The sequence below is a fragment of the Rhizophagus irregularis genome, chromosome 11, assembly GCF_026210795.1.
Source record: "Rhizophagus irregularis chromosome 11, complete sequence".
Lineage (NCBI taxonomy): Eukaryota > Fungi > Glomeromycota > Glomeromycetes > Glomerales > Glomeraceae > Rhizophagus > Rhizophagus irregularis.
In genome coordinates this window covers 3,884,677-3,899,672 of record NC_089439.1, presented here as the reverse complement: position 1 = coordinate 3,899,672, position 14,996 = coordinate 3,884,677, and the positions used below count along the sequence as shown (strand labels likewise).

General features: G+C 29.9%; 5 protein-coding genes across 5 annotated transcripts; 3 read left to right on the top strand and 2 right to left on the bottom strand.

Moving 5' to 3' along the window:
* Positions 1–383: 383 nt before the first annotated feature.
* Positions 384–664, bottom strand: OCT59_003335 (uncharacterized protein; the record flags this gene model as incomplete). The annotated part of the gene is made up of 2 exons (XM_066145550.1): positions 384–424; positions 499–664. The coding sequence occupies 2 exons, from the start codon at positions 662–664 to the stop codon at positions 384–386; spliced, it is 207 nt and encodes a 68-aa protein (XP_065996263.1).
* A 900-nt stretch (positions 665–1,564) lies between these two features.
* OCT59_003334 (uncharacterized protein) lies at positions 1,565–2,921 on the top strand (the record flags this gene model as incomplete). Its single annotated transcript, XM_025318087.2, has 5 exons — positions 1,565–1,982; positions 2,073–2,131; positions 2,224–2,418; positions 2,515–2,560; positions 2,632–2,921. 5 exons carry the CDS (start codon positions 1,565–1,567, stop codon positions 2,919–2,921), a joined length of 1,008 nt encoding a protein of 335 aa, XP_025177025.1.
* A 1,120-nt stretch (positions 2,922–4,041) lies between these two features.
* Positions 4,042–5,999, top strand: OCT59_003333 (uncharacterized protein; the record flags this gene model as incomplete). Its single annotated transcript, XM_066145549.1, has 8 exons — positions 4,042–4,268; positions 4,356–4,409; positions 4,484–4,732; positions 4,805–5,036; positions 5,100–5,172; positions 5,242–5,295; positions 5,382–5,587; positions 5,664–5,999. 8 exons carry the CDS (start codon positions 4,042–4,044, stop codon positions 5,997–5,999), a joined length of 1,431 nt encoding a protein of 476 aa, XP_065996262.1.
* Positions 6,000–6,471: 472 nt separating this feature from the next.
* On the bottom strand, positions 6,472–7,125 carry OCT59_003332 (uncharacterized protein; the record flags this gene model as incomplete). The annotated part of the gene is made up of 1 exon (XM_025318088.2): positions 6,472–7,125. The coding sequence occupies one exon, from the start codon at positions 7,123–7,125 to the stop codon at positions 6,472–6,474; it is 654 nt and encodes a 217-aa protein (XP_025177027.1).
* Positions 7,126–8,411: 1,286 nt separating this feature from the next.
* OCT59_003331 (uncharacterized protein) lies at positions 8,412–9,817 on the top strand (the record flags this gene model as incomplete). The annotated part of the gene is made up of 4 exons (XM_025330425.1): positions 8,412–9,030; positions 9,102–9,194; positions 9,266–9,370; positions 9,450–9,817. The coding sequence occupies 4 exons, from the start codon at positions 8,412–8,414 to the stop codon at positions 9,815–9,817; spliced, it is 1,185 nt and encodes a 394-aa protein (XP_025177028.1).
* Positions 9,818–14,996: the final 5,179 nt, after the last annotated feature.

Sequence of the window (14,996 nt, the reverse complement as noted above, 5' to 3'; positions counted from 1 at the left end):
TGAGTTGCGTAATGCATGCATTTCATTAACTTTTTTCCTGTCTCCTGGGCATACCAAATATGATTACATGGTGGTTACACCACCAAGATTTTTCACGCATTAAATTAGATTGTCAATTTTATTTTTTATTTTTTGTGTAATATAAAGATGCATTTCATAAAAATAAGATGTATAAAATAAACAAACAATGATATGTTATTCAAAGAATTAATATACAAATTTTATTTGTTTGATTATTAAATAAAAGATTTAATATTATGGCGAAGCATATAGAGTATAATAGTTCTTTCATTAATAATGCTATGATTTAGGTGATTTAATTATGTTTCGTTTTCATTATATAAATCAGAAATACTCTGATTAATATAACAGTATCCTACTTATTATATACAGTATATTGGTAATGGATTATTTACGAGATGCACTGGTATAAATTAAATATTATTAGAGGATATTTTTTGTTTATATTTACAAATATTTTGTTAAGGAATATTTTACCATTCATGTTATTAATGTTTATAAGTCGGTCTATTGGATCTTCAGCATTCAACTCATCTTGTACTATGGAATACCAAGATGGAATTGTTGCAAAGATTTCTATGCTGATCAGATTTACATGCGAAAATTTTTTGACCCAGATACGGTATGAACATGGAATAAGCATCGAATATTCTATAGAAATTCGTAAATGATTTCATTTAAAAGAATAAATAAACAAATATTCATTAGTGAAACCCGTTTAGCCGGCTTGATTAATTTACGATTCATTTTCGGGGTTTTGTATATATATATAACATATGACGCAATATTATCATTTTTTCTCGTATTTGTTTTTGAAAAAAATATTTTAACTTAAATGCGCGAAATTTTTAAATTTTTGTTCAAAAAATTACACGATAATTTAAATGAAATACCAAAAAAAAAAATCTTATTATTAATTATTATTATTATATTAACCGGTTAATTAACCGGTTTTGGACCAGTGATTCCAAAATCTTTAATTCGAGCAAAAAAAAAAAAGGTTTGATTATCTTTATTGGTTAAATGCAAAGAATGTATCTCAAGAATGTTTTTCACTTATAAGGTACTTCATATTATAACATTTAATTCATGACAATTTTGCATAGTAAAATATTTCATTCAAAAATACACAATACATTATATTATTAAATATATTAATATATTTTTTTATTATTATACAATAATAGTATTAATAATATTATTTTAAATAATTCATAAAGAGAGAAGCCCTTTGTTTGTAAAGTTGTTATGCATTAATAAAGTACAAATAAAAATTAAATAAAATATAATTGTCCAAGAAAAAAAATCATCGAACACGTGAAATTCAGGTAAAATATGATTGGCGTTGAGTGGTACATAATTTCGGAATATTCAAACAAAGTTCTGTTTACGGTTGTGCAGTTCTGTTTGGAATGAGGCTATAAAGTGAGATTAATTCATGGAAAAAAAAAAAATTTTCAAATTAAACTAAATTTTAAAGAAATCTAATAATCTCTCTATCTATCTATCTCTCTCTTTTTAATAAAAAACAAAGTTAAAGGAAATGGAATATTCATACATATTTTCAACTGCTTTAATTGTTGCTTTAATTACCATCTTTGTATATGTAATTAAAATATATCTAGAATTTAAAGATTCTCAGATTAGTAAAATAGTTCCAAGTAATAAGTTTGGTAAATATGATTTATCAGGAAAAGTAATAATCCTTACTGGAGCAACCGATGGGATTGGAAAAGAAATGGCAAGATTCCTTTCATCTTTCAATCCAAAACGATTAATAATTCCAGCTCGTAATAAACAAAAAGGAACAAATTTATTAAATTACATAAAAAAGCAAAATGGAAGTTCTGATAATGTTGAAATCTGGGATACAGATTTAGCTGATTTACAAAGTGTGGTTAATTTTACTGATAAATTTATTAGAGAAGTAGGAGAATTACATATGTTATTTAACAATGCTGGTAAAAAGTCATTTAATAAAGTTCTGATCTCATTTAATTAATTTAATTATTAATTATTGTTTTCTTTTTCGTTATGTTTTTGTTATAAAGGTACATTGATTTTGAGTAATGATACAAGAACAAAAGATAATTTAGAAACACATTTTCAGGTCAAAAAATAAATAAATTAAATTTTGTTTAAAATTCTAAAAGAATTTTTTTTGTTGAATAATTTCCTTAATTTTTTTTCTTTTACTTATAGGTTAACCATTTAGCTCCATTCCTGCTTACGATAAAATTATTGGATACATTAAAAAAATCTGCCACGCCAGATTCTCCTTCAAAAATCTCATTTACATCATCGGTGTCAAATCATTATAATAACTTAAATATGGATGATTTATTACTTATAAAAACTAAGGAATTATTTAATAATTATTCCTATACAAAAATAATGGTTTGTAATATTAAGAAAATATATTATTATAATTTTTTTTATTTTTTATTTTAAAAAAAAATCAAATCTTTAATTATTATTATTATTATTTATTAGAATATTATGATTAGTAATGAAATAGCTCATCGTTATCTAAATTCAAGTAAGTTAATAAAATTTATCTTATATATATTCACCATCCCTAAAATATTTAACATTCTCTCTTTTAATTAGATATAACATCAAGTTCAGCTCATCCAGGTTTAATGAACACACAATTGTTAAAATCTAATGATTTGACTGGAGATTTAATAGTTCGATTTGTGAAATATCATACTGAATCTTGGGAACAAGGTGCAGTTAATATATTGTATCCTGTTCTTTGTTCTAATATAAATGATAATGGTAAATATTTTGATAAATGTGCTGAAAGGGAACCCAATAAGGTTGCTTTGGATGAAGAATTACGTAAAAAACTTTGGGATTTTTCGGTTGATATATTAAAAGAAAAAGGTTATTTTTAAAAGTAGTTCATGAATTTCTATATCAGTTATATCAGTGAAATTTTTTATAAATTCATTATAATATCACTACAGTAGTACTACAATAATATCAAATTTAAATAATAAATAATAACATTTTTTTAAAAAAAATTTATTCTATATGTTATTTATTATACAATTTCGCTATAAAAGTTGAAAACAAATTTTTTTTGATCGATTCTAAATATAACTCCGACAAATAAAAAGAATATTTATTTTCAATTATCAGCGGAGAGATACACAGAGTAAGTGTACGGTTGCACTTTTCAAAAATAAAGTTGTTTTTGGCTTATCTCTGCTCAAGTACTTGTATGTTAAATGGATATTAAGAAAAAGGTTAGATTATAAGGTTAAGTTATCTTCATAAACTGATAAATCCGGTAATGCAGATCAACACTAACCTATCAAATTATTCGTATAGTATACCACAATTATGTCGTGCATGAGTAAACAATTTTTTTACCGGTCAATTAACTGGTTATTGGTCCAAAAAATTCATTTATCGTTGTTTTACAAAAATTGAAAATACAGTAAATTAAACTTTAAATTCCATTAGAATTAATGTTAGAAGGATAAATCTAAAAGTACAAAGATTAAAATTTTGTTATTATTTTTGTTTAATTGGATAGTTTAGTCAATGATTGCTTTTTCCGAGTTAACGCGTAAAATTACGTATCTCCATGTTCCATATTTTAAATGTCTTTTTTTTCACAGATAATAATGATGGGATTGATTCGCTCCAGATGAATCTTGTATTTGGTGAAACAATTAAAGACAAACGATAATTCGAATAATAAAAATCGATAGATTAATGCTCCAATGTCAATGCTTCTCATATCTTAATTATGAAGTAAATGTTATAACTTGTAAAAAAAACACAAAATTAATTTGACAATTGTAATCCAAACAAAAACACAATTTGATGCTCGTTGTTGATCCAACTTACCATTCGCGTGATTACGCCAAGTCGAAAAAGTTTAACCTAAAATTTCCAATTCAAGAAACAAAACCATCTATTCATTATATAAGGTCGATTGTTTTATTCTGTTCTTTTTTTGGGTTGAAATTATAGGATTTCCCCATTGCTAACATCTGCTGAAAAATGGCTGACAAGAACGAAATTAACGAGATATCGTTCAATGATGTGGTAGACTCTGAGACTGGTATACCCAAAACAACCTTACGTTCTACACTTATATCAAGAGTTGAAAAGCCAATAAATCCTTGGAAAATTTTACGCTCATTAAATAAAGCTCAAACGATTACTTTTTTGGCTGCATTTCTTGGATGGACTTTGGATGCATTTGATTTTTTTACTGTTTCATTCGCGTAAGTTATTCTTATTTTAGTTAATTTTTCGAAAACTCGTTTAATTAGCAATAACAATAAATATTTTATTGTTCTGAAACAACAAAGTTTGCCTTATATTGCAAAGGAATTCCAAATGCAACCTTCCAAGATTTCTGCAAGGTAATTTATCACAGTTTCTACAGTTTTTAAATTAATAAATTAATAATTTGCTTTAAACATTGTTTCGACAAAAGCATTACAGTGACGCTGATGTTTCGTCCAGTCGGTGCATTAATTTTTGGATTATTAAGTGACCGATTTGGTAGGAGATATCCATTGATGGCTGACATTCTATTATTTAGTACCATGGAGTTTGCCTCAGGATTTGCCCCAAATTTTCAATCCTTTATCGTTTTAAGAGCAATTTTTGGACTTGCAATGGGTGGAGAATGGGGTTTAGGTGCTGCATTAACAATGGAAATTCTACCGCCTGAAGCTCGTGGGTACGAATTAAAGTTTCTTATTTCTAATTAAAATTTTTAATTTTATTAAAATTCGTTTTAATTTTTATGTAGCTTGGTTTCGGGTATTTTACAACAAGGGTATGCAGCTGGTTACATAGTTGCCGCAATATTTTATTATTTAGTAACAGTAAATCTCGGATGGCGTGCCATGTTCTGGATCGGTTCCTTTCCCGCGCTACTTGTCATATTATTGCGTTTTTATGTCCCCGAATCGCAACTATGGGAGAGATCACGTGAAAGCCATAAATCTATTGGACATAGTTGGATTAATGAAATAAAATTGGTACAGTAAATAACATTTGTTTGAGGTTTGTTTGAAGATTAATTAAGTCATTTAACGTTTTAGGTTTTCAAACACCATTGGTCAAAAATAATTCATACTATTTTGTTAATGGCTGGTCTCAATTTCATAAGTCACGGTAAGAAGAATGATCATAACATAATTAATAGGTATAAACGCGCATTAAATTATTTTTTATTATCGATAGGAACTCAGGACCTTTATCCAACGTATCTCAAAACACAACTTTTATTTTCTCCAGGTATCTTATCTCAAAATTATTATATGTGTATATATATATATGAATAAACTTATCTAAAATATTATATTCTTATGTTCATTTCTCAGAGGAAATTACGGTAACAACAATTGTAGCCAATGTAGGAGCTATAATAGGAGGTGCGGTTTGCGGGTACGTTTCACAATATCTGGGTCGTAGAAGGACGATTATCGTTGCGATGGTATTATTAGGTGCATCATTACCTTTATTTGTACTCCCACGTAATCGTGTCCTTTTGAGTGTTGGTGCATTCCTCGTGTACTTTTTTGTTCAGGTAAATTATACATTTCTTTAATTAATAATTTAGGCAGACTTTAAATTAAGTGCAACCATTTTTTTAAAAAAATCAGGGAGCTTATGGAATTGCTCCTGCTCACTTGAATGAGTTGTCTCCTCCGAATTTTCGTGGCACATTTCCTGGGTTCACGTATCAATTAGGTGTCCTAATTGCTTCCTCATCTGCACAAATTGAAGCAGTGTTGGGAGAAAAATTCCCCAAGGACGGGCTACCCGATTATGGTTTGACTCAAGCAATTCTTACGGCATGTGCTGCTTTCTGTCTAATCATATTGGCCTCTATTGGAAAGGAAGCGAAAAATGTGGATTTTGTCGAAGTAGAAATTGTAGATGATTTAAAGTCTGATACGAAGCAAGATGACACAGAAAAAGAAAGCCTACATGAATAAATAAGTAAATTAATTCTATTTCTTGTGCATATTTTTTTTTCAAATTACTGTATAATATAAGTCTTCTTTCTATTGTGTATTGTAATTATCAGTTATTATTTTGTTTTTATTTATTGTGTAAATCTACTGTATATTTTCATTTTCCCACAAGTTTATCTATTACTAACTGTTCATTCGAAACTTTCTTGGTACTAAGAAAGAACAGTGGCATGATTTATTTCAGAAATTTATATTTGGACTGTATGTACATTCTCTTTATTTTCAAGACCTTATTTTATTCCTTTACTTCTTTCGTATATATTAACGTGATGGAAAATATTACATATGTAAGGTACAAAGTCTACAAGAGTGTTAAATTATCAGTAATTTGAGTATTTTTATTTAAAGAATTTTATCATTTTATTAAAATTTAAATTATAAAATTAACAAATTGGGTGATAAAAAATTTATAACAATTTTGTTGTTTAAATAATTATTTCTTGACTCCATAAATATTCTGATACTTTTCAATCATTATCAGATGTTCTTCATAACCACCACATTCTGTAATATACTGAACAATATTATCTAAATTAATAATTGTTTTAACAGGTAAATTATATTCTTGCTCAATCTGTTGCACAACAGTGATTTCTCCTGTCCCTTTTTCTTGTCTATCTAAGGCAATAACAATACCAACAGGATTTGCCCCATTTTCTTTAACGATTTTTAGACATTCTCTAATTGCAGTTCCCACACTGATAACATCATCCACGATTAAAACATTTCCTTTTAATGGTGCTCCAACAATATTTCCTCCTTCCCCATGAATTTTTTTTTCTTTTCTATTAAAAGAGTAAGCAACATCGATATTACACTTTTCCATTAAAGCATTAACTGTTGATAAAGCTATGGGAATTCCTTTGTAAGCAGAACCAAATACCACTTCGTAATTTAATTCGACATTTTGTAAAACGTCGGCATAAAATTGACCGACAGTTACGAATGCGCTACCTTTGTTAAATTTAGCAGCATCATAAAAGTATGGACTAACACGACCAGATTTTAAAGTATAAGTTCCAAAGGTCAGAGCTTTTTGTTCAATGGCCCATTCGATAAATTTACGTTGATAGGGTTCAAGAGACATTTTATAACTAAATTGATAGATATATATGCTATATATATATATATTACAAACAGAATTTAAGTATGTGTTTATTCTTCGGCTCTCGAGTTTTCAGAATTTTCTCAGAGAAAAAAAATTCTCAAAAAGAAAAAAAAATAATATTGTTTTTTTTGGAAATGTTCTGATTTTTCAAGAGTAACAGTGTAGTACAAAGAAATAAGGTGGGAGGACAATTTTTCATTTATCCCTCTTACGTAACCATTTGAATGAGGCACAGCGTGATTTAATTTGATGAATTAAATTATTTAGAATAATGAATTTTGGATGAGTTACGAATATTTGCGATTCATTTTTCTATTAATTAATTTAACTTAGGAATGAATTATTCATTAGTGAATTCAATTATCGATTCACTAATTTTCACCTTTTTTTTATTTACTTATTAAAGAAACAGTGAACGTTTATACGTACTAATAAAGAGGAAAATGATAAAGAATTAAATTATGAAATAAAATGTTTTTATTTTATTTTATTTTATGTGTATATATTATTCTTTTTAAATTTCGTGATAAAAAAAAAAATTGTAGCGTAAAAAAAAAAAGATAAATAAAAATAAAATAAAATAAATAGAAAAATTGTCCCCCAAAAAAGTATATGTATTCTAATAGATTTATAACTTTACTTCTTTAATTTTAAATTGTTACTGAATTATTTAATTATGAATCTAACTAGAAGGTGTAGGCTTCTGTGAATCCGCAAAAATTGATGGTAAAGTACGCAATCGAGAATTTAATCATATATTTAATGAGCAAATGTCATCAGAATCCCGTAACAATAATATTCAATAATTTTAATAATAACTTCGCAAAATTTTAATGGATTATTTAAATAAAAACGTGATTTTTTGTATATAATGATATAATTTTTATTTTAATATACTGAAATAAATAATTTTTGTATTCATGAATATATTAGTGTAAGGATAATGAAATGTCGGGATTTTGAATTTCCGAGATCATGATTTGTCAGGATTGCGAACGTCGGGTTTATATAACAGAATCCTGATTATCGGGATTTCGTAAGTTCGGAAAAAATATTTAATATTGTTTGCATTGTTTGTCACGGCCAGTCATCAATTTTTAAAAATAGGGATGTATATTACTATTTATTGTTTATTCTCTTCATATGGGCCGATTTGACGCATCATACCAATAGTAACCAATTCCCATTTACTATGAAATTATCACATGCAATGCGTCAAATCAGCCCATACGTTCTCTTTTACTTCTATAAATCTTAATACAGTTATGTTTGCTTTCAAGCGTCTCAACATTCCACGTACTTACAATTTTAGCTTCGGTCACAACTATGTCAACTATATGCAAAAAGTGAATCTCTCTCAATTTTCAAGAAAAAAGTTTGACCTTTTTAACCGGAAACAAGAATTTGATTTGCTTACAACCAAATTTAGCAGTAATACTCCAGAAATTCATGTTATTTTAGGACCTAGTGATTCCGGGAAAACTACCTTGGTGCGTCAGGTGGTGCAAAATGGGAACTTTAACCCTCTATTTATCGACCTTCGTAATTCGTCCGGTATTTTGTTACTTCGTGATATTAGGAGTGAATTTCAAAATTTTTTCGAAAGTATATTCATTAAACCTAAAACTAAGCTGGAAACTGTTAATAAACTTGATTATAAGCTTCTTAAAAAAATTTCTAGTAGTCTTCCAAATTTAAGTTATTGGAAGAATCACAATATACCTCCACCTATCTTAGTAATTGATGAGGCAAATAAACTATTTGAGGAATATAAAACTCTTTTCAAAGCATTTCTTTCCTGGCTAAAACTAATAATACAAAATAATCAATTTCACGTGGTCCTTACCTCTTCTGAACCATTTTTTTTAGATTGGATGGAATATTGTAGGTATACGTAGTACCAGTAAATGTGTAATGTAGCATGCTTTTTTAACATATCTATTTATTTCAAACAGCTTTGCATACTATGCGTTTAACACCACATGTTGTTGGAGATTTAAGTATAGAAGAAGCTAAGCAATTTGTAAATCATGAACTTGAAAACAATGGTATTTTTTTTTTATCTTTAAAATATTTAGAACAATGAATACTAAATAAGTAATAATATTACATTAAATAGATTGTATGGAATTTAAACACGATTTTGATTATGTACGCAGCTTTACTGGTACACGCATGTCTTTCATTACCAATTTTGTTTATGATTATAGTATTCGTGGTAATGGTACGTATTAAATTTTTTAGTGCTATGAAATATGGATTTAATAATCAAGATATTAAAACATCTGATATGTTATTTACAGGTTTAGATTATATTTACAATCCAGAATATATAAGGATGAGATGGGGTTTGGATCCTAAATATTGTGAATCTCGCGCGAAGTATAATAATTTTCCTATTTATTGGGAAAAATCCCATTTCATTACAGCTATGAAAGCTTTAGTAGAAGCAGAAGATCAAGGATTTATTCTTGAAGATGATTTGATAAAAGAAATTGGTTATAAAGCAGTTCGTTCACTTGTTGATTACAGATATTTATACCGACGACCAAATTTTGGTCTTAATAGTGATTTAACTAATCCTCCAGCAGAGTCAAAAGTAATGTTAACTCCAATGAATCAACCATCATTAAATGCAGCAAAAGACCTATTAAAAGAGAATAATTATTAATTTCAATAAAGTTAATTTGCTTATTATATCTGAATATAAAATATAAATAAATTTCAATCGTTGATAATTTATTTATTTATTTATATAAAAGTATGAATCTAACTAAAAGGTGTATGGCTTTTATCTGTGAATTCGCAATAATTGTGAGTAAGTTTTAAATGGTATTAAAGGTACACAATCGAGAATTTAATCGCATCTTTAAATGAACAAATGTCATCAGAATCCCGTAACAAGTAATATTTAATAATTTTAATAATAACTTCGCAAAATTTTAATGGATTATTTAAATAGAAACATGATTTTTTGTATATAATGATATAATTTTTTATTTTTAATATACTGACTAAAATTTAATAAATAATTTTTGTATTCATGAATATATTAGTGTAAGGATAATGAAATGTCGGGATTTTGAATTTCCGAGATTATGATTTGTCAGGATTGCGAACGTCGGTTTATATAACAGAATCCAGATTATCGGAATTTCGTAAGCTCAGAAAAAATATTTAATATTGTTTGCATTGTTTGTCACGGCCAGTCATCGATTTTTAAAAATATAGATGTATATTACTATTTATTGTTTATTCTCTTTCTCTTTTACTTCTATAAATCTTAATACAGTTATGTTTGCTTTCAAGCGTCTCAACATTCCACGTACTTACAATTTTAGCTTCGGTCACAACTATGTCAACTATATGCAAAAAGTGAATCTCTCTCAATTTTCAAGAAAAAAGTTTGACCTTTTTAACCGGAAACAAGAATTTGATTTGCTTACAACCAAATTTAGCAGTAATATTCCAGAAATTAGTCATGTTATTTTAGGACCTAGTGGTGGTGCAAAATGGTAACTTTAACCCTCTATTTATCGACCTTCGTATATCGTCCAGTATTTTTTTACTTAGTGATATTAGGAGTGAATTCCAAAATTTTTTCGAAAGTATATTCATTAAACCTAAACCTAAGCTAGAAACTGGTAATAAACTTGATTATCAGCTTCTTGAAAAAATTTCTAATAGTCTTCCAAATTTAAGTTATTGGAAGAATCACAATATACCTCCACGGCTCCACCTATCTTAGTAATTGATGAGGCAAATAAACTATTTGACCTTCCTGATCTTTCAAAGGAATATAAAACTCTTTTCAAAGCATTTCTTTCCTGGCTAAACTAATAACACAAAATAATCAATTTCACGTGGTCCTTACCTCTTCTGAACCATTTTTTTTAGATTGGATGGAATATTGTAGGTATACGAGTGGATTGTCTTAGGACATAATAATATATTAATATATTATTATGTCCTAAGACAATCCACTTGCACCAGACTAATATGTCATAGGACATTGTAATCTATTAATTAATATGTCCTAGGCCATTGTAATCTATTAATTAATACGTTCTAGGAGATTATAATCTATTAATTAATATGTTCTAGGACATTATAATCTATTGACTATTATATACTAAAGATGGGGTCTGCTTTCCCTCTCTGTGACTTATTGGTTAGTAAATATGGATGAGGTGCGCGCCTATTTGGTTGCCTTTCAAAATACTGAAGTGGTGTAAAAAAAAGGTGACAGGTGGCGCAGTAAATTCGTGATTAATTTCGGCCGGTATTTATACCATAATTTTGGCTGATCTTTTAGGAATGTTATTTTAGGTATTAGTTGGTGCCGAATCATTATATCCAAAGTTTTGGCCGAATTTGTGGAATAGTTCTGGCCAAAATTAAGCGATTTTTTTCTACGTCTACTGCGCCTTTTTTTTCTAAAATGGGTGTTGTGAAAAAATACATATATTGTTAGGAGAGTCATATCACTCATATGTTAGTGATCCCAGAGGGCTCAGTGACAGGTGATTCTTTACGCACATATTGTTAGGAGAATCATCTGATAGTACTCCCTCAAGGCTCAGTATCAGATGACATTCAGCGCTATGTCAATTGATCATAATTTACTGCGCCCTAAATTCCAGATAATTTCGGCAAACATTTTAGCATAATCCATTTTGGCATCATGATAGTAGCTTGATATTATCAAACAGCTGGTAGAGAGCCAGAAATATCCTACTAATTTGCCAGTTTGGATGCCAAGGTTATTGTGTCCCTAATTCGGCCAGAAATTATGGTATAGTGTTGACCGAAATGATTGCAGGAGAGGTACATTCTACGTATCTTGTTAGGAGAGTCATATGATTTACTGCGCCTTACTGCGTTAATATTTAATCATGTGATTCAGTTCCTTACCAGTTCCTGGCACTTCCCCGTCACTTTCTCGCAACTTTCGAGTAACTTTCAAGTAACTTTCGAGGGTCAGTTAGTTAAAGGATTAGGGTTCTGATAGACATTACTATGGCCGGCCCATTTGTTTGCCAGAAGTGCGCACCTTGCAACTAAAGCAACTATTGCCTATTTGTTGCCAGTACATGTATGCCAATTTCACGTCTGAAGTTGGAGATGCGATATGTATTATTGTGGCCGGCCCATTTATACCACATATGCCCAAATACATACCATCGAGATGTAGCCTTTATGCCACACCTGAATACATACTAGTGTTAGGGTTAAGGTTGCTTGTCTAAACCTCTTCAAAATCCTACGATTAGTTTCGTCAAAATTTTACTATAAATTTATTATAGTTTCGGCAGAGTTTCGGCAGTTTCGGCATTTATAATAAGTTTTGGCAGTTTCGCCATTTTCCAAAGTTTCGCCAGTTTTTTAATATAACTTTAATATAGTTTCAGCAGAATTTCGCTTTTCGGCGAAACGCCATCTTGCCTAAACCCCTAGGTTTCGGCAAGCAACCTTAGTTAGGGTAGTCTTCTTCCATAATTTTATATAATATTTCCGAAGAAGACTACCCTGGATGACATACCCGAATACATACTAGTGTTAGGGTAGTCTTCTGCCAATATTTTATATAATGATTACGCAGAAGACTACCCTAAATATCACCTATTAGGAATATATTTATTCGTGTCTCCGAAGCGTCTCAAGAGAGACCAGCTAACTTCAGTATCACTTTTTTGGTATATTTTTATCTTACACGAACCTCCACCATATCCGAGTATATGTCTAGAAAAGTGTAGCCTTCTGCCAATTTTTATATAATAGATTACGCGGAGGCTATACCATACCCAAGTATATATCTAGAAAAGTGTAGTCTTTTTCCAATTTTTATATAATAGATTACGAAGAAGACTACACTTTTTCAGATACATCCACTTGCCTTTTATTTTCATTTTGCTTACTAGCTTGCTATACATCTCTTTTTGCAACCACCAAAAAAATTAATTAAACATTTTCGAATTTTATAGAGATAGTATAACTTTTCGAACTAACATCATGCATACACCAACTATTTTCGACCAAACTGATCGCACCGGCCCTCAAGCCCACTATGACGGCGCTGACCCCAATAAATACTTGAGCGACTCAGATAGCTATAATGATGAATCTGATTGCGGATCAGATGATTATAATAACCATGAGTCCAATTGCGAATCAGATAGTGAAGAAGTCCCCTGCGCTTCAACTAGCACTACCGTGGCTCCATCATTTCCGTTACCAAGACAAGAAAAGTTTAATAATGACTTCACTCCTAAGGACCTGCTAAATAGTATTCGGGAAATTCTTTCATCACTGCCTAGAGATATGTCAAATGATAAAGGCTCATTAGATTGCCTTCCAATCTATTCATTCCTCTTTTCGAATGAAAAGGGGTCTAGTTTATATAATGCTTATGATCGGGATGAAGTGGAAAATAAATTGGTTATCAAAATTGACCAAGACGCTGATCGGGCTCCGAAGTTTTCTGTTGCAGACGACATTTCTGAAGTATATGGTTTACCCGGGATTCATGAATGTATTAATGGTCAAAAGCCTTTAAGACCTGTGATTGATATCGATGCTACACAGGGGGATATGGAATCAAATGGAGTTAAATCTGGTAGTGTATTCATCCGAATCTGTTGCTCATTCATAAGAGTTTTATATCGAATTCTTGATTGTAACTGGAAAGATATTCTAAAGGGATTAATAATCACCACATCGTCAGACCCTAGCAAGTGTAGTTACCATATTTTATACGCACCGGCTCTTCTTATTGATCATCAGGAACTCAAAGCATTTACCGAATTAGTATATACCTTAACTGGGGAAAAATTCAGCAAGTATATTGATCGGGGGTTGCCTGGTCAAAATTTTAACCTTCGCCTTATCGGTTTGGCAAAAAAAGGTCGTGTAAAGCGTATTCTTCAATTCTCACTAGATAATGGGTGGAATGAGCTCGACCACGCTAGGGTTTAACTACCTACTAGCTTAGAACTTAAAGTAAGACCTCGAATGCTTAGCATAGAAAAAAATAATAATTTACTAAGAATATCCGTGGGTCGGGATATATTACAAAAATGTGCGAACTTAGTTTTGCAAAAGCATTCTAACTATCTTAGGGATTGGAATATCGAGGAAAATGATTCACAAAACTTCGTATATTTTAACCGAAAAGCTTCACTAGAATGTCCACTATGTAAACGTATACATGACAAGGATCAGCGGTGGTTCGGTCGTGTATATGCCAGCAGTGGAACATTCATTGTAAAATGCTTCCGGCAATGTAGTGATGAACCAGGGGAAGTTTTTGAATGCGACCCATCTATTGCAGAAAAAATTCAGCAAGAAAATAAAAATCCTTCACAATCCTCCCACAAGGTAAAGGCTCCAGACTTCCCTAAAGCCTTCGTAAAAATACCATCTTGGGTCAAATATAGTGAGACCCTTACGGCTACAGAAACTTATAATGAAAGGTATGTAAGACCATTACCCAATGAAGACGATATTTATGTGGGGTCGCCTTGGGAAACAGGAAAAACCTATATTCTTAAAAATTTGGCTATCCCTAATGATGTAAATTTGCTAGTATTATCTACACGCCATTCTTACTCAAACGCTGTTACTACAAGGCTTAATCTTAAGTCATATTGCGATATCGATGGTAATATAAATCTACCTGATCATAAGAGGGTAGTATGCCAGATAGAAAGCTTACATCGTATTACCAATAATTGTAAATGTAATAAAAAATGCAAATGTCTTCCAATCCATTATGACCTGTGGCTTGATGAAATAGTGTCTATAATTGCTCAAGCACAAAGTCGTTTGGCAGGACAATCGATAGAAAAATT